This window comes from Leptonotus elevatus, chromosome 1 (genome assembly GCF_054856555.1).
Source record: "Leptonotus elevatus isolate MCC_2025b chromosome 1, RoL_Lele_1.0, whole genome shotgun sequence".
NCBI classification, from domain to species: domain Eukaryota; kingdom Metazoa; phylum Chordata; class Actinopteri; order Syngnathiformes; family Syngnathidae; genus Leptonotus; species Leptonotus elevatus.
In genome coordinates this window covers 55,581,616-55,601,399 of record NC_141239.1, presented here as the reverse complement: position 1 = coordinate 55,601,399, position 19,784 = coordinate 55,581,616, and the positions used below count along the sequence as shown (strand labels likewise).

General features: G+C 37.5%; 1 protein-coding gene and 1 pseudogene across 1 annotated transcript; both read right to left on the bottom strand.

The window, feature by feature from the left end:
- Positions 1-603: 603 nt before the first annotated feature.
- Positions 604-12,626, bottom strand: LOC147184705 (chromobox protein homolog 1-like). The gene is made up of 5 exons (XM_086070677.1): positions 12,368-12,626; positions 10,725-10,953; positions 9,283-9,451; positions 5,945-6,039; positions 604-2,678 (listed from the first exon to the last, which is right to left on the bottom strand). The coding sequence occupies exons 3-5, from the start codon at positions 9,388-9,390 to the stop codon at positions 2,528-2,530; spliced, it is 354 nt and encodes a 117-aa protein (XP_085926803.1). The 5' UTR covers positions 9,391-9,451; positions 10,725-10,953; positions 12,368-12,626; the 3' UTR covers positions 604-2,527.
- On the bottom strand, positions 10,721-18,907 carry LOC147184704 (general transcription factor II-I repeat domain-containing protein 2A-like; annotated as a pseudogene).
- Positions 18,908-19,784: the final 877 nt, after the last annotated feature.

Sequence of the window (19,784 nt, the reverse complement as noted above, 5' to 3'; positions counted from 1 at the left end):
TCCTAGTTGAAATTACTTAGAAAATACATTAAATGCTAATTGTGGATAGGATTAATGTATTTATGTTCAGATATTTAAACAAGGCAAAAACGAATTATAGGTATCTGGAACACAAGTCCAGTCGAACAAAGCTGACCAAACCAGAAAATGCAAAGCCTCACACTGGCTGACGCCCACTTACTGCTGGGGGCCCAAATGGATGTTGGAAACTACATAACGGATGAACAGGTCAATTACAATAGGCTACAAAATGTTTTAAGTAGAGCTATACAATATATCGTAAATGTATTATCTGGATATTAGCACACAATTTGAGTATGGCCAAAGTCTAATATTTAGATGATTTTAACAACCATCAGATCTTGGATAGATTATCTGATTGGTTTAACTGCAATGTAAGTCAGACTGCCTGCTTAAAATTGCCAAAAGTTACAACATTCAACTGATATACAGGCTAGTCATGAAATACATTGTTTAATATAATCCAAACAGTTACACATTCTAATGTACTTATATATATATTATATATTTAACAGGCCTGAATTTGTTCATCCTTTTCCTACATCAATGTCAGATATGTACAAACCACAAAATAATACACAGTTAAGAAAATTAAAAACTTTATTGTTTAACAATTGAAAGTGGATCAGCCAGTAATGGTGACACTGCAAGATACATGCAAATGACTATACTAATTTGATGAATACAAAAAAGCTTTTCAGACAGGAAAATGAATCACAAGACTGTTCAGAAGTAATACTGACGTGCAACAGAGGTTTTGTATTAAAAAAGAAAAGAAAAAAGCATCGGATTTGAAAGTATAAAACAAAAAACAATATTTGCACAGGCGCTGATAATTAGTTTAAATGAGGTGTGTTTAAATCCTATCAATTTAAAAACAGTTAATTAAGTGTAACAAAAAAAAAACCTCATTCATCGGGTGTTTAAGGCCAGCTGTTAATAAAAGTCCATATGTGATTTGTTGTACGCAGCACTGGTGTTTTTTATGGTTCTGTAAAAAAATAAATAAAAAAATAAACCCAGTCGATGTCATATGGTGTCACAAAGTAATTGTAATGATACGTACAAAGTGAAACATATGACTGTGGAACATATGGATGCTACATAAAGAAAACATTTTCAATGCAAGATTAATTCCTGCATCCCTTTTGTGAACGATTATGGTTCAGAGTTTGTCCAAACTTTGCTGAAAGCTTGAGAAATGTTAATATTGATTCAATAGGTTTTAAGCAGATACAGTATATTCAAAGGCTTGGCTACTTCTAACCGCACGTTTCCTCTTTAAATGCACATATAAACTTATAGTATTTGTATTTACCACAGTGGCTTGAAAGTAAATTGCACTTCACAACTGTGGAGCAAAAAAAACTAATATGACTGTCAATATCATACACAAGACTAGTTGTTAGTTGTTTCCAAATATGAATGTGTGAGAAAGGTGAAAATTGGTCACACGTAGCTGAAATTTATTATGCAAAACTGTATTAAAATGGATACTGAAACCGTCCTCAACTAAAACTCAAAAGCATACACAGAGATCCATAAGGGAGACCATGCAAGCAAACAGTGACGAGTTTTATTATTCATGTCAGTAATTTCATAGTGTAATTGACATTTGAGTGCAGACTTTTACAGTCATCAAAAAACAAACTCTAGGCTGGAGTCGAATTGAAATTTCTTATAATAACCATTAGCCTACGAAACACAATTTCTGATGTCAACTACAAAGTCGCAAAATATTGGATGATCTCATCAGTTAACAGAACAAAATTAAAACGTAATAGAGAGGCTGACAAAGTTTTGATTCTAAGTTGGCGTTGCTCTCTCTTAACCGTTGCATTTGAACTCCGTGTGGGAAATTAGTAATTACACTTATATTTTGGTTAAGCTGTGCATATTGAATATCAGTGTTTTAGACTTAGCAAATAAAAATGGGAACGCAGGTTAACTATTGCGTCATTCATTAAAAACTGTAGTTTAATTGATTGAACACGTGGCCTTTTGTGCAAGAACTACTTTAGGTTAACCAACAAAATTGTCTCATGCTTTGATGCCAGCAAGCACATTATCCCAACAAATATGATTGCGTTACTGCGTCAGTAAAGGAGACCAAATTATTTGCCTAGCCAACATGAATTGACAGCCTCGCACATACTGTATAAGATTTAAAAACAGCTTTGATTGTTTCACGGCATATCCATTTTGGCCTACGTTCAACAAAGCAAGAAAGCAGAACAACTTAAACAATGTAATGGTTAACATACTCTTAAAAAATATTCTAAGTCATAATACAAGTTGGTGTATATTTTGATAAATGGATCCTCACATCACAGGAAATCAGCACCCCCAAAAAAGTAACGATGGCAATTAACACCCCACTTCCCTGGACTTGTTGCACTTGCCAAAGTGTTTGTTACAGAAACTAAGCTCTACATGTGTATGTACTGGACTTTTAATTACAACCTTGCACCTCCTCTTTTTCTCTACATCGTATCCATCCACTTATCTAGTCTTTTTTCTCCTCCTCCTTCTTGTCCTCTTCCTCTGTGGGATAAGAGTGCCAGGTGAGGCGCTCCTCATAGAAAGAGATAACCACCTGGGGGCAAATCACGTTGGCTTCTTTGGCTGGGACAAGGTCAGCCTCATCTGAGTTCTTCCTGTTAGGAATAGCAAGGAAAGGGGGTTATAAGAGGCAATATAATCAACTGCCTGATCAACTTTTTTTTTGGACTGCAATTTAAACCAACAGCATTGTGTGAATGCATGCAAATTGCAGATAAACTGATATGGTTTTTTTTTTAGGGCCGATACCTATGCCGATTATTAGTAGTCAAGGGGGCTGATAACATATTTGAAGCCAATATTAATTTTCAGTAAAAAGGGGGGGAAATATTGGCATACCTTTTTTTTTTAAATACAAATGCCTATCTTGACTCTGTTGTAATGTCTTATAGCATGTTTCGTGAACAATTTTACAGACTTTGGCTTTTGGTTTAATTATATGAAAGTGTACTTTTTTTTTATGTACAAAGGCTTGAACTTTGATAGTGACTTTAGACCACAGAGAAATGTGAGAAAGTGTTAATGCCTGTCTGAGAAAAGTTTATAAAGTGTGCGGTGATGGGGTTTAGAGCAGAAACAAAACATGTACTGTATATGTGATGCGTTTTCACAAAATCAGGCTTATGTCTCCGAAAATGAAAACTGGTATATGACCAGCTTTGGCAAAAGGGAACTCGTGTGTGAAATATAAATAAATCAAAATTGAGATATTCATATGTTCAAACTCAACACTTAATTCCCTTTAAGATTATATATAAAACATGGACGTATCTAAAAAATTGACAGTTACAGTAATTTTAATACTGGCAGGTTGAAATCTCTAGTTTTAAAAGGAACCCTGAGTGCCATGACAAGTTTGCTCGATATTATTTATTTGGTTGTTACTAACTTAACTATAGAGGTTAATTTTTCAAAAATCATTCCCAGTCCAATCAGTGCGTAGTGTCGTAGAATTGTGGCGGCTCTCTGCCGAGTAATGTAAACCAGATACAAAGAAAGCGAGGTAAGCCTTGAAACGTTCCTAAAGAAACTACACGTGATCGGGAGAGTCACCCTCCCCCACGCTGTGCTCTTATCATTCACCAGACGCATTCAAGAGTTTTGATCGTCCCTTTAGGAACGCTAGCGGAGGCCTTCAGTCGAACGGTGATTGTAGAGATGCTTTTCCCGACTGTTCTTTGATCAAAAATTCCTTGTTCATATTGATCTTCCAACTCTGACCACCTCGCTATGTTCCCGCGGAAAATCGTTTCATCTTCTTTACTTGGCGAAGTTCGTTTTCCTGCTTCCTCCACTTCTAAACCCTGGATTCATTGATGTGGAATTCTCTCGCGACTGCCCCTTTCCCATGAACTGTGTAGCTGATAGCTTGTAGATTAAATTGTGCCTCGTAAGCATGTCTCTTCACTGATGCAATTTTCAGGGGTCCTTAGCCAAACCGATGTTTGCACAATGCACAGCAGCACAATACCGTCCGCATGTCATTCTCTGGGCGATGATGATTTTTTAGATTCGAGTTTTTGTTGTGGACAATTTAAAAAAATTATACAATTGATACCCACACCCCCACCACCCCCTTTCATTGCGCTGTGCATTGCATCCCCATGGGCTTTCATAGCTTTCGCTCTGCCAGCTTCCTCCACACTCCGTGACTCCCCGAGGGAGACGTTGGAACACATTCTCCAAGTTCACAAAACATGTTGACTGGCTGGGCGAACTCCCATGTACCCTCAAGGAACCTGCCAAGGATGTGTAGAGCTGGCCCACCGCTCCACGGCCGGGCCAAATATACCTTATATATGAACATAGCGTCTCTGCCGCACACATAGGGGTGGGTGATCTTGCAAATATAGTGTCACGATTTTCTAATTATAAACATCACAATTTCGATTTTATCAAGATTTTTTTTATTAATAATAAATATAAATTAAAATTACACATAAAATAATAGTATTGAATAAATAGGCTACACTAATAGTTTGTGAAAATGAACACGGTAATAATAAATACCTTTTTTAAATAAAAATAAAAATTATAAAGCAGCAAAATACCTGAGCAAAATAATAATAAAAGTTAATCAAAATAGCGTCATATTTATGTATGTATGTATGTTTTAAAGTACACACAACTTGGCTGATATAAATTCATGAAAAAAAAAATGCTGATGGTAGCAAAGCAAAAAGCACCTTTTATTAAAAAAAAGGTCAATATTGTAGCAACCCTTGTGGGTGGGTCGCGGGTTATGTAGTTTTCCATGGTCTAAACGGGCAACACAGACTGTTGTTACGTTCTGGTATGGTTACGGTAACTTGCAAATTGGCATTAAAGAGTTAATTCGCTAACCTTGCCAGCAAGCTGAATTGTCGCGGTATTGGTTCACAAATACTACGAGAAATACATCTTGTACCGCTCTCGCTGATACTTTTGCAACCTACCTTTTTTAGGTTGGACCAATCAGGCGTTGTTTAGGTTGGGACAAAACCAAGAAGCGCCGATGGCGGGGGGAACAAACCTACGCTGCAAGTAATACTGTTCTTATAGAATTAGTCACCGTTTCCTTGTTGAATGTTGAACAGCGAGAGGCGCTTCGTGCATTTTTATCTGGTTAAAATGTAAAAAAGATTTTTCCAAAGACGAGACCAAAGACGACATTTTTCTCTGTTGCCGTGATTGGTCAAAATAAACATGCGCAAGATGCCGCATCGTCCAATCATCTTGAAGTATTGAACAGAATGTTCCTCCTTTCCCGAACGGATCTGCCGAGTTAAGTTCTAGATTGATAATGTGAAGAGCTCCCTTGAGTTAATCACAATTATCAATCTGGCTTGGGAGGTTGTGAGGAATGGCGGAGTTGAAAAAAAAAAGTGAAGTGTGTGCGCTATTTGAGCACACTGATTGGCTGTCAAATAGGGGCAGGCGCATGACTGTCCTTCAGAGGCAGAACATGAGCTGACGGTCAAATTGTACTGAAATGCTTTGCATCGCGATCAGACGACTCCACAGAAATGACAGATTGTCAGCACTGCATATCATCACAAATTTAAGATTGTGATATCGCCCACCCCTACGCATAGTCGCACACCCCTACCTTAATCAATTTAATCATATTAAACTCTCTGTGCTCCAATACCTTCTGTCCCAAACATGGTGTTTCTGTCACTATCTTCTAAGTCGTATAACAGATCCAGATGTAAATATCTGGGAATAAAATAGAACTACTGATCTAATGGTCATGTTTTTGTGTCAAAACCAAATGTTTTAATTTTATTTGGGAAAAGGGGAATTATAGCCTCCCTGACTCATGTTTTTAAGGGGAGTGCATAATTGGACATTTATTAATTGTAAATGAAAGAGGACCCACCATTTCATCAGGAACATCAGCTCGCCACTTGAATCTGTTGCACCAATAATTCTTTCTGGCTGCAGACCTCTCCCAAAACCTCTGACTTTTTCACTCTAGAGACAAGGAAAGCACGCATATGAAAAATTTGAGTTTCATGTTGGGGGTGGAAATCTCTATAGTAATCAGGGTCCGACCCATATAAATGTTTTTAGGCCGATGCCGATACTGATTTTTGGCAGAAAAAAAAATACTGATTACCGATTAATCTGCCGATTATTTAAAACAATAAGAAAGTGAAATAAGAATAGAATAGACTAAATAGCAGCAACTGAAAAAACAGTAAGAACAAGTATGGACTCTTTTTGTGCATTTTGGCCTCTTGGGGGCAGTGTGGTGCCTTGCATCCATGGCATACAGACTTAAAGTGAGTACAGAAGAAAGTTGCAATTTAATTAAAATAACTAGTTTTTCACACATTGGGAAGAATTTGTGCCTTTACGTAGTGTTATCTCACCTGTGGGTATGTGTTCCCACAGCATTTGTGTGTGGAGTCGATGCCAACTTCCTGATAGCATTTGAATGGGATCCTCACTTCATTTTTAGCATTAGCGCTAGGCTAGCGATGTTTTAAAAACAAAGCATGTTTGATGTTTGTATTTAAATATACAGAGGATGTAATTCTTAACTTTGTGTTTCATTTGACTGTTAACTCCAACTGAGGTGTCATTAAACAGCTTAAAGGACGCATAGGGACAACAGAATAACATATGCTGATATATAACATATGCTAATGCTACACAAACAAAATAGTGTATTCAGGGTACTTTCACAGCGTCGGAAACTTCGGTTTTCTTCAATAATGTTTTATGGGGAAAATAATCAGCGGTCGATTAATCGGTAGGGCCCTAATAGCAACATTACAATATGATTAGGATGCATATTTGATTGTCATCCATCCATCCAGGCTTCAGAGGACAGTTAAAACAGCACAGAAAATTGTTGGCTACCCTCTACCCTCATTGCAGGGGTTAAAGCAAAAATAAAAAAATAAAATTTATTTGACAGAATTTCTTTTAATGCTTAATATGACTGCGGTCATCCCTAACTCCCGCGAGGCTTCTGATCAGTCATTTCTCCCGCTAATCTCCCGATTTTACAGCGAAGTAAACATTACATTGTGGAGAATATTTGACACTTTATCTGGCAACCATGGCCTGCTTGCACGGTACAGACTCTTGCTTGGGAAAATTGGAACATTTCGAACTCCAGAGTTAGAAGGGGAGCGTGCCCATAAAAGCAAGCCGGCCAAAGAGCACCATTTCCATAACCGTGAATTTCAGGAATGGCTATTTCAGGTCTGTGGCCGGCACGACAAATAGTAAAAATAAAAATATTTTACTGTAACAACAAGAACTGTCCGCAATAAGGAGTGGCTGACAAATTAAGTGAATTATTTTATATAACTTAAAAAGAAGACCTTGAAAGAAAAGGCTTTGCTTTTATGCGAACATTATTTTGTTCAACAGTGTGTCCGGCTCTGATTGTGAGGCCTCCCAACGACTTCCCCTTGGGAAAACCAAAGCGTTACAGCCTGCCTAGCATCATATGAAATGAAATGTTTTGGCCGAAACCGAAAAATGCTTGGCCAAGAACCGAAAACGCTGAAAAAAAATTAGGCCAATTTTTTATTATCATTGCATTTATTATAATTAATTAAAATTATATTATTATAAAGTATTTAGGCCTATTTAGCAATGGAAATGCGTCCACACCAGACATCAGAGACATGTTGGCGAATGGTATATTAAACACCAAATGCGGGGTAAGTTATGCCTTGTAGAAGCAGATAACTATCAGAATCTTAATTAAGTTGCTCTGTCTGCATTGTTTGTGTCTACCAACCTGTGTGAGCCTTTTCAGACATGAATGTCATTAAGTCAAAGTTCAGGACAAGGCTGATTTGATAAACACTTACGTGACTGTATAAGTCAGTTAAGTGTTACGTAGAAACATCCCACAGTACAGCTCTCATTGCTGAACCAATTTAAGATTAAACAGAGAATTGTTGACCAACTTTAAGTGGTAATGCACGAATGAATAAAGTAAATCCAAAGTGATAAATTAAATTAATTAATCCAAAGTGAATATATTAAGTTTAATTAATTATGCGTTCATTAAACTTAATATATTCACTTTTGATTAATTTACAGTAATCTCTGGACTATAAGCCGCTACTTTTTTCACTTGCATTCGACCCTGCGGCTAATACAAAAGTGCGGCTTATCTATCAGATCTCAAGGGGGCGCACTATAAAGGAAGCACAAGAGCGTCAGGCAGAGCAAAACAAACCAAGTGAGCCCAAATACAGTAAGAGAGACAGAACGAGACAGAGACAATTTGCGTCCTCATTATGAAAAAAAAAAAAAAAAAAGTAGTGGGAACCAGGTGCGGTAACATTAAAACACCTGCGGCTTACAGTTGGGTGAGGCTTATATGTGTAACAAACTCGAGCATTCCCTAAATTTAGTTAGCGCGGCTTATTTTAGAAATTACTGTAATTCAAACCTGTGTTACCACTTAAAGCAATTCTATGAAGTTGGTCAACAATTCTCTGTTTAATCTTGAGTTGGTTCAACAATTCTCTTTTAAGAGTGTATTACATGCCAACAGGAAATCAATTGAATGATGCATGTGTGTTTCTTTTTTGCACTGGCTTTTAATAGGCAGTGGTTGAGATGTTTTATATGCCAACATATCTATTTTGTGATCACTGTTGATGTGTTATTGTTGTGAAGGAAAGGCAATGTAACACAAATTTGGCTATAAAATAAATGTGAAACATGAGTATCTCTCTGCTGTTTTACTTTTCTAAAATTAGCACAGAGGGGGAAAAAGGAGAACCCTGATATATACATACATATCAAGGCTCGAAATAAGCGGTTTTGCATTACTGTTTGAACACTAAAGAGCAAAACTGACAATCAACAGCTGAGACGGTCTCTAGGCTGGACGCACGCACGTACAGGTGGAGGAATACCTTAGAGCCGAGGGCGAGGCTCGCAACGAGTGGCTGCTAGTGCGGATAAACACGTTGTGGAGTTGTTTTTCTTCCTATTAAAAACAATGGTGGACAATATCATTGCAGTCTTTGAGCACCCAGCCAAAAAGGAGCTGCAATCATAGAGAATAGGGAGTGAGGAAGTTGCCGTATCTGGTATTGTTTACACCTGTTGCAATGAAAAAGCAACGGAGGTCATGTGGTGTGGTGCCGGCCGGGCCAAGTAGAATGGTGTGGTGTGGTGCTGTTTGGGGCTAATGGAAAAGCGGCATTAGCATGTTTGTATTTTCCCCTTTACCTCCTCCTTCTTCCTCTTGCTCCCTCTCTCATCTGCTCCTGTTGCCTCACTGGCCACTTTTCTCTTGCTCTCCTTCTTTTTATCCTCCTTCTCCTTGTATTTCCGCATGAATTCTGCAATAAGGTCAGGGCAGTCCAAATTGTCCTCTGGTTCCCATGTATTGTCCTCACTGAACAGGTAGGTGCAGAGAGAAAATAAATTAAATTAGTTACAATCCAGTCAATTCTAGTGGTGCAACAAATCATCATTGATCCGTGATCGGTACGGATTAGGCCACACAGTCGCAAATTGGTTGGTGGGGGAAAACCCTTGTCGCATGTATGGGTGCATTTTGGCAACGTGGGGTGAAATTTGTCCTCAAATTAATGGTACACGATTTTTTTCCTGCCTCTTGTCATGTCAAGGAAGCTGAAACATACTGAATGTAGTAACACACCGCCTACGCTGAGGCTAACTTCAAAATAAAGTTGACCAAATAATACATTGGTGACATTCCGGCAATGCAAAATTGCAAATAGCCTTAGTAGATTTTTACTTTGAAGTTGGCCCGTGTCATGGCGTGATGGCTAGCTTGACTTCCCTTTTCGACGTTTCAGATTGCCAAATCAGGTTTGTTGACATTAGATAGTTGCGACCATCAACATCAACAACGCTATCCTGAAAGTATATTCAATCGCTAATTTAGGCCGCTAAGAAACTGCTAGTTAATTACACCATTATTGTATGGTACGGCATAAATCTCCAACATTAGTGGCTAGCAGCTAGCTGTTAGCATTGGCAACTAGTGCCTGGCTGGTAACAGGAAATGAGTTAGACAGCTGGTACCTTGCTTGCTTTCTTTACTTCTTTTTCAATATTCTGGACCAAGGCTACTTTGAATTACAATCTACATGTTTTAAGGAAGGGAATTTTTCCTTAAATTGCACTTTGAGGTATTTTCATTATTAAAAAAATAAATAAATGGAACTTTGTAATTTATCTTATTAAACACTTTTGCCCATTTAAAAAACAAACAAACATTAAACTTAGAATATCAATCATAGCCGTTCAGATTGATAAATTGAACACAAGTTTAAGCCCCTAGTACCTTGTTATTTAACACATAGACCATGTATAAAATAAGAATGCATCTGCCTCATATTGCATTTAAAGTTGTGTTCTTAAATCCTAAATGGCCATATTAGACATTTTGAGTTTCTTGTGTGTGGTAATGTAATGGGCGAAAGCGTTTTACAAAATACTATTTCTGTTTTTTGCTGATCCGAAAAATTATCCGATCAGATCCGTGACTTTTGTTATCCGTTGCACCACTAGTCAATTCTGCTTTATGCAATGTAAAATATTTTTTTGTTTCCTAATATAAATATATATATTTTTTTATATAAACACAACGGTTCATGTTCCAAATGTTTTCTTTTCTTTAAAGATTATAATGGACTCACTTTGAGAAGCCCTTCCATTTCAGCAGGAACTCCACTTTGCCCTTCACCACTCTACGGTCCAAAACCTTTTCTACCACATACTCTTCCTCCTCTTCGTCCTCTGGTGATGCTGTTGTTTCTGTAGCTGCTGTTGGAGTTTCAGGAACAATGGGCAGCTGCTGCTCCTCCTCCTCCTCCGCATTGCCCTTCTTTTCTACTATGGTCGCCAGCTTGACGTGCAATGAGGAACCTTAACGGATACAAACAATTATCAAAAGACAATATAAAAAGTGCACAGGTGCTGTTTGCATATTTGTAAAATACTTGGTGTACGAATTTTATTGTGTTACACTGAGATTTCACTTTTCTTACTTACTTCTATGATGCAACATGAAAAGATATTCCAAAATGACAGTCTGTCAAAATGCTGAGTCTGGTTGGAATGGCCACTTTAAACAAAATAATTTAGAAAATCGGATGATGGGTTCTGGAGAAATTTTGTTTAGCATGTTGCCTTTTTTTTTTATGTTTTTATGTGTTACTGCCTAAGGTCACCTGGGACAGGATAATATTGGTTATAATTGCATATCTTTATACTGAAACAACTCCCCGCTCATACTTTGTAGAGATAATTTGTTTGCATTTGTTTTAAAACTGGCTGTTTGGACAATGCTTCAGTTCTACACTCAGTCTGTTCCATAGTATCATGCCATTATTTTATATTATTTTGTAGTTATGCATTTTTTTTATCCTTAATTTAGCGGGATGTGTAAGATGCCATGTTAAGGTGCAACAGGCGTCCACATTAACGCGTTAGGGCAATGTCAGTCCAGTCATTTCGTTTCCTGTCTGCAGATTGGCCAAGTGCATAACTGTTCAATTCGTCAATAAAGACGTGAAACAAAACGGCTCGTCCACAACTAGATTAGCTGCAAGAAATTGTAAACATAGTAAAAAAATTAAATACTATAATAGTTGTTTGCCTGTGTGTGCCTTGCGATTGGCTGACCAGTGACCACCAGTTCAGGGTGTACGCCGGCTACTGCCCGAAGACAGCTGGGATATAAAATGGTACAGAGCGGTATTTGAAACTGTGACGCTAAGAGCATCACCTCATCTTTGGGGTGACCGCTCTACCCCCACAACACCACGAGCTGGGACACATTCACCTGCGCAGAAGTTGTACTTGCAGTTCTCGCGCGATTCACGGCAAAATAGCAATAGGTGGCGAGTTGCCGGCCACGACAATATAACCTCTGCGAATGAGAAAATATTACTAATATTATTTTAGGTTGTGTGTTAACTACATAAATTTAAACATACAAAGAATATACTATATAAATAAACCATTAAAAAAATACTGCATATAATGGATGTAATTTAAAAAACACTGGCGCTCTTATCCAACGAACACAGTACACATCCTGCATTGAATCAGCAAGGATTTATGCGGCTGACGTGTTCTGATCTTCACATGCTCCAAACACCAAGCACACATTTTCATTACGAGGCCGAACAGCGACAAACGTTGGCAAATGGTATTGGGCTTTTTCAAACGAACTTTATCCGACCCATAAATAGGGAAGAGCCGGCCAGACTCTGCAACCGGGAACAACATGGCGATGGCGTGTTTCTCTTCATCTGCAAGCTCACGAAAGCCTTACCGTTACGATAAAAACTTCAGAGATCTTGATTTAGCTTCTCGTAGGGTCAATTTAACCACTACTTATTGTGGCTCTGTTTTACGCTATTAACAGGACTAGCTGTAGTAGTTGTGACCAAAAAACAACTCAAGGTTCAGTGGTGTTCGGGTTCTTTGTCAATGCAAAAGCTATATGCTACATAATACAATAGCTTCTGCAGGACAGCTAGCAAACCGTCGGTAAAGTCTACCCGCCAACAGCAATTCCGGAAGTGACGTCTGAACTAAAGGCTTATGGGTTTTTGTAAAACGAAAAATAAACGAGATGCCTCATTGACGGCTGCATCTTGCGTCAAGATATCCGCCATCTTGCCACAGTCGTTTGTCAAGCATCTCTTTACTGCTTCGGGATGGACAATGCTGCAATCGAGGATGGTCGGAAATCGGACTTTCCCGACTTCAAACCAGGGTGGAACAAATTCCAGAAGTACTAAAATTTGTTAACTTGACACCTTCTCTGAAGCATCTGGTTTGGCACTTAATCGCACTAAATGTGAATTTATGCTAATACATGAATGCAACCTCCCTCATAGAAGCATATAGTATCCCGATTAAATCTTGTGTGAAATACCCGGGTAATAATAATAATAATAATAATAATGCATCAGATTTATATAGCGCTTTTCTAGACACTCAAATACTCTTGACAATGGAATAGATACATTATTCATGCACTCACACATTCACACTCTAACCTAGCTAGACACTGCTGAAAGTGAATCATTAAATATCCAAACAAAAATGAATTAGTGTTAACTCAAATTGAATATGGCTATAACGAGATCTCACCATTTTTGGTAGAACATATCCAACTCAAATGGAATCTTTAGCAAGGTGCATTTATCAAATTATATGGCTATACCAGATAAACTAATACAAGCAATGAACCAAATAAATCTTAACTTTATCTGGAAAAACAGTCCACTATATAAAAAAAATAATAATCAAAAATTGTAAAAGAATATAAAGAAGGTAGCCTTGAGGCAATTGATTTTGAATGTTTAAATGCTGTACTAAAAATGAAATGTTAACATCTTTCCTAACAGATTATAATAGCATCTGGTTATTTCTGTATGTCCAAAGATGTTTAAAAAAGGGAGGTGTTGAATTTACCCGTAGGTGTGATTTTAACGTTAATAAACTGCCAGTTAAATTGTCATCTTTTCATAAGCCAGTCCTGCAAAGATGGAAACTTATGTACAACCACAATTTTACGCCACATCAATCCCCAACATGGAACAACAGATATGTTCTTTGCAATAGAAAATCAATCTTCTTGCAGAACTGGATGTATAAAGGAGTGTGGTCACTACGCCATCTAACGGATGATCAGGGTAACTGGCTCTCGTTTGACAATTTTTGTGCTCTAAATCACGTGTCAAAGATCAGAATTAAAAAATATTCTTAAAGCAACTCCTCAAGCTGTTAAACACGGAGAACATGGAGATGGAGAATCTGCCAGCTCCTAGCTTCTCGATATTACAAATTTTTGGCCAAAACCTTTTGGAAAATAATGTACCAAATAAAACACTCAGAAAATATTTAAACAATCAATTATTTCCTATAATACCAAATAAACACACAATAAGATTAGAACTAAATGTTTGAAACTCCCTGCTAGTCCTAAAACAAATGAAATAGACTTTGAATTGAAATGTTTATTTTGAATATTTTAACATTTTCAATACATGAATAAATGACAATAATCAACGAAAAAAAATAAATATCAAAAGAAAACAGGCAATAGAAAAGAAAACAATCAATTAATATTTGAAAAGGCGTGAAAAGAAGTAACATGTATTTACTCCCACCCCTTCTCCTTAAATAAATAACATAACTTCCGTCCTTCTCTTACATACACACAATATGTGAATTAATACATGTAAGCATACGCCCATAGCCTAATACATTCGTTTAACACCACATGTACAGTCCCAACTATAAATCTACTACTTTAGTCTATTTACACAATATAAACGTTAAAAAAACCAGTCAAACTAACCAAAACAAGGAGTGAAAAAAACACAAACCAAAAAGTAGTAACCAAAAAAAAAATACAATTATCCCAACACACCTAGTAAGTGACCACTCCTCCCTCATCCTCATATTGTTTGAAAATCCTATTTTTATACAGTATTTTAAACTGTCTCATATTTGTACACCGTTTCAACTCCCTACTAAATCCCTTCAGTAGCCTCACCCCGCATACTGATAAACAAAAACTCTTTCTTGTTGTACAAAACCTAGGTTCTTTAAAGTCACAATGTCTCCGTAGATCGTAACCCTCCTTATGGTTCTTAAACAACTGTTGAATATTCTGTGGTAGTAAATTACATCTTGCTTTAAACATTATTTGTGCTGTTTGATACTGTACAATGTCAGGAAACTTAAATAATTGTGACTTTAGAAATAATGTGTTTATGAGATCCTGATAACCAGCTTTGGGAATAATCCGTAATGCTCTTTTCAGAATATTTATTGAATGTTCTAGTCTAGGTTTTGTAGTTATTGCCCCAAACTTCAGCACAGTACTGCAAATAAGGAGAGACTAACGAACAGTATAGTGTGGAGTGATTTACTATTTAATACCCTCTTTGCTTTATTAATTATTGCAATGTTTCTTGAAATTTTACTCTGTATATGTTTGATTTGTGGTTTCCAGCTAATTTTATCATCAATAATTACCCCCCAAAACTTGATTTCATGAACTCTCTCAATTTCTACCCCTTCTATTTTAATCTTCACATGTGTATTCATTCTACAATTTCCAAATAACATTATTTTTGTCTTCCCTAAATTTAATGATAATTTATTGCTGTGAAACCATGTTTTTAATTTGTTGATTTCTTTCGTTATTTCCTCCTGTAATAGTTATCCCCTGAATGAAAAATATTGGTGTCATCAGCAAATAACACAGAATGCTGTATCTGGGAAACCATGTACATATATCATTTATATACAAAATGAAGAGTTTGGGGCCTAATACTGATTCCTAGGGGCCACCACAAACAATATCCAAACATGATGAGGAATAATCACCCAATTTAACAAACTGCTGTCTCCCACTTAAATAACTTTTTACCCACTCAAGTACTATTCCCCTGATACCATATCGTTCTAGTTTATTAATCAATATATTATGGTTGATTGTATCAAATGCCTTCTTCAAGTCTATGAAAACCCCTCCAGCATATTTCTTGTAATCTATTGCATTTGTGATTCAATTGCTTTTATTATTGCCAGTGTTGTTGATCTATTAGACCTAAATCCATACTGATTTTCTGCAAGGATGTTGTGTTTTTTCAAGAATGAGTCTAATCTGTTGTTGAAGAGTTTTTCCAGTATTTTTTGAAAATTGTGGTAATAAAGAAACCGGTCTATAGTTAGTAAAGTGATGCTTATTCCCAGTTTTATATAATGGTATGACCTTGGCTACCTTCATTTGATCTGGAAACCCACCAGTCTGAAAAGACAGATTACATATGTATGTTAAGGGTTTAGAAATGGCCCTAATTAACTTTTTCACTAGTGACATATCAATATCATTACAATCAGTAGATTTTAATTTTTAATTTCTAATGACTATGTCAACTATTTATTGTTCCGTCACAGCTTTGAGAAATAGAGAATTAGGGATTTCTCTCTGGTAAATATTCTTCAGAATTTCCAGTATCGGGTATTTGTTTCGCTAATTCAGCTCCCACGTTTACAAAGAATGCATTAAATCTATTAGATACTTCATCCATGTTATACTTCTCTACATCCTCATCAATAAAATACTTAGGCAAACTATTGTTCTTATTGCTATTTCCTATCATATCCTTGAGTATCTTCCATGTTCCTTTGATGTTATATTTATTATCCTCTAATATCCTTGAATAATAATCTTTCTTACTGGCTCTTATAATGTTAGTTAACTTATTTTTATATTGTTTATACTTATATTCTGCCTCTGTAGTTCTCTGTCTAATAAAATCTCTATAAAGTGTATTCTTTTTTTTACATGCATTTTTTAATCCTGTTGACATCCATTGACAAATATCATATTTGTGTTTCTTGTTGTATTTCTTAATTGGACAGTGCTTGTCATATAACAGGGTAAATATTTTTAAGAATTCAAATTATTTATGTTATATATTGTTTCCCAATTTTGTTCCAACAGTTCATTTCTTAGTGAGTTTATGGATTCCTCTGTCTTTACTCGTCTGTATTCTGTTTTTTTCCTCTCTCTATTTTTACCCCAAGTGTTGTGTTGTGAATTGTAAATACCGGGAGATGATCACTAATATCATTAATCAATAATCCACTGATTGCCTTATTATCAATGTCATTTGTGAAAATGTTGTCAATGAGAGTAGCAGAGATGGATGTGAATCTACTGCAGGGGTGGACAAACCTTTTGACTTGCGGGCCACAATGGGTTTGAAATTTTGACAGATGGGCCGGACCAGGAGCATTTGGACCTCATAGCACAGTAAACACACACAGATAAATGTACAACCCGATTTACTTATAGTGTGCACTAAGGACTGCGTTTTTCAAATGTGCAAAATCCACTTATTTAAAACAGCTTTTCCAATAGCTTCATTTTTATTGTTTTAGCTCAACTTTTGCTGTGTTTTTATGCTTTGTAAAGTGACCTTGGGTGTTCTGAAAGGTGCTGTTTTTAAATGAAATGTATTATTATTATTATGATTATTATAAAATAGCCCTAATCCAGGTAGTACGTTTGCCTCAATGAATATGCAAGATGCGGCATTTACACACTATTTGGCAAAGTGGGAGGAGAAATGTAAATAGATTATAATAGCACATACACTGTGATCTGTCAAACCTGGTGATTGCATCTATTTTTAATAGATTTCAATTCAAGGCGTAAAGTTAAAGAAATCAAGATTTATTGAAAAAAGATGATCACTTTCAACATTCAAAACATATTATTACCCAACGAAATACTCAATGTCAATCATTTCTGCTCCACTGCTGTGCATAAAGGCACACTCAATTAAAATACTCACTTTACAAACTTTTTTTTCATAACAGAACATAAGTAGAAAAACTCACAAATTTCAGTGGGAACAGTGTTGTTGGTCTCCCTTTTTTGCCAGTACATCAAAGTCTGGAGTTAGTTTTGTTGTGGCAATTCTCAGGATAGATCTGAGGTGTTGGTCAGTTAACTTGGATCTGTGACGGCCTTTTTATTGATGTTCATGATGCTGAACGTCTGCTCACACACGTAGGTCGAGCCAAACAACACCAGCATCTTCTGTGCCGTCCTCCGGAGGTTTGGAAACGCGGCTTCGTTCAGTGAGGCATAAAAGTCATTCAGTTTAAGAGACTTGAACTTCTCCTTTGAAGCAGAGTCGGACTGAAGATCAATCAGTTCCAACTGCAGCTCCGGCGGTGCTGTTTCAGGCTCTTGTGACAGGGGACAGGACACCAGCTGAAGTGATGAGGCAATTTGTTTAAAATCAGAGAAGCGACGGCAGAATTCTCTGTGCAGGTCGTCCAGTGATTTGCAGTATTTATTCGTGTTTTGGATGGTCCCTTTCTGCACGGCTAGTGTGGGGAAATGAGCGAAAGATTTGTTTGACATTTGTCTGGAGAATAAAATCAGCTTGGATTTGAAGGCGCTCACATTTGTGTACATGTTGTGCACAAACTGATCTTTCCCCTGTAGCTTCACATTCAGCTCATTCAGGTGTGAAAATATGTCCACAGCAAACGCAAAGTCACAAAGCCAGTTCACGTCACTCAACTCGGAATATTCTTCGGATTTTCCCATTAACTCCAAAAACGAGCTAATCTCCTCTTTGAGCTCCCACACTCGTAACACTCTTCCCAAACTTAACCAGCGGACACGAGAGTGGTAAAGTAGGTCCTGGTGACCCGCATCGGTTTCCTCCAACAGTGTAACGAACTGACGATGATTAAGTCCCCTCGCTCGTATGAAGTTAACAAGTTTTACAACTGGATCGACAACGTGATTAAGCTGCAACACAGACTTACACAGAGACTCCTGGTGAATGATGCAGTGAAGGAAAATAACGTCCTGCTCAGGGTTTTGCTCCTTCACTTTATCCTAGATCCTTTTCAGCAGTCCGACGTTTTTTCCTGTTAAATTTGGCGATCCATCCGTGGCGACATTGGAAAGTTTACTCCAAGGAAGCTTCATCCTCTCAATGACAGCGGACACATGTGCATACAAGTCCTCTCCTCGCGTTTTCCCCTTCAGCGACTCCTTGCTCAAAAGCTCCTCAGTTATCTCAAAACTGTCGTTTATCCCTTGGATGAAAATTAGGAGCTGAGCAGTGTCTTTTATGTCGTTACTTTCATCAAGTGCCAGTGAATATAACGTAAAGGTCCCCGCCTTTTTATTTAACGTGCTCACTATATCTTCATCAATCAGTTCCACACGGCGAGTCACTGTCCTGCGTGATAAACTGATTTTTTCAAACTTGCCTTTGGTCTCCGGACACAAGAGACTTGCTGTCTCTACCATGCATTCTTTCAAAAACTCGCCTTCGCCAATTTGAACGCCAGCAAAAAACCTGCCCTGGTGCTTGACTCCTGAATTGAAGTTTGTCGGTGAAAAAAATTCTGCTGAGCCTGTAAATTAGCCGCCAACCTCTGTGCAGTAGCCTCCCGTTCTAGTGTTGACTGCTTGCTACCATAATTTGCATGTTTCGTGGCAAAGTGACGGCTGATATTGTACTCTTTAAAAACCGCAACGGCTTCTTGGCATATCAGACATACAGCCGTTGATCGGACTTCAGTGAAAAAATATCGTGTTGTCCACTCTTTATTAAACACTCGGCCCTCACCGTCCACTTTCCTTTTCTTTGGTCCGCTCATTTCTACAGACGGGGTCAGATGGTCACTCACAGCAGTCCTTCACTTTACGTGAGACCGCGCCAGCGATTTTATTTTCTGCGCCCTCGTAATTAAAGAAGCGAAATAACGCCATAATATGTGTGTGTTAAGAGCGGCAACTTAATCGCTGTCCTTGGTACCCGCGGTAAAGCACTATTAGGGACGTGAAGGGAATTTTTTTTTGTGCATATTTTCTCTGGCCCACCCATTTTCCCTCAGGCCCACCCACAATAAAAATCCTGGCGCCACCTATTGGTGAAACGCGGGCATTGCAGGGACAAAATTAAATTAATGATTTTGAATTTTTTTCTAGCTTTATTGGATAAATTCGGCGGGCCGGATTGAAAAGCATAACGGGCTGTATTTGGCCCGCGGGCCGGGGTTTGCCCATATCTGATCTACTGGGTCTGGTGATTCTGGGAAAAAAGCTCATACTGTACATTGTATTTATAAAGTTGTTTGTAGGTTTATGATTATTAGCATTTAACAGGTCAATGTTCCAATAT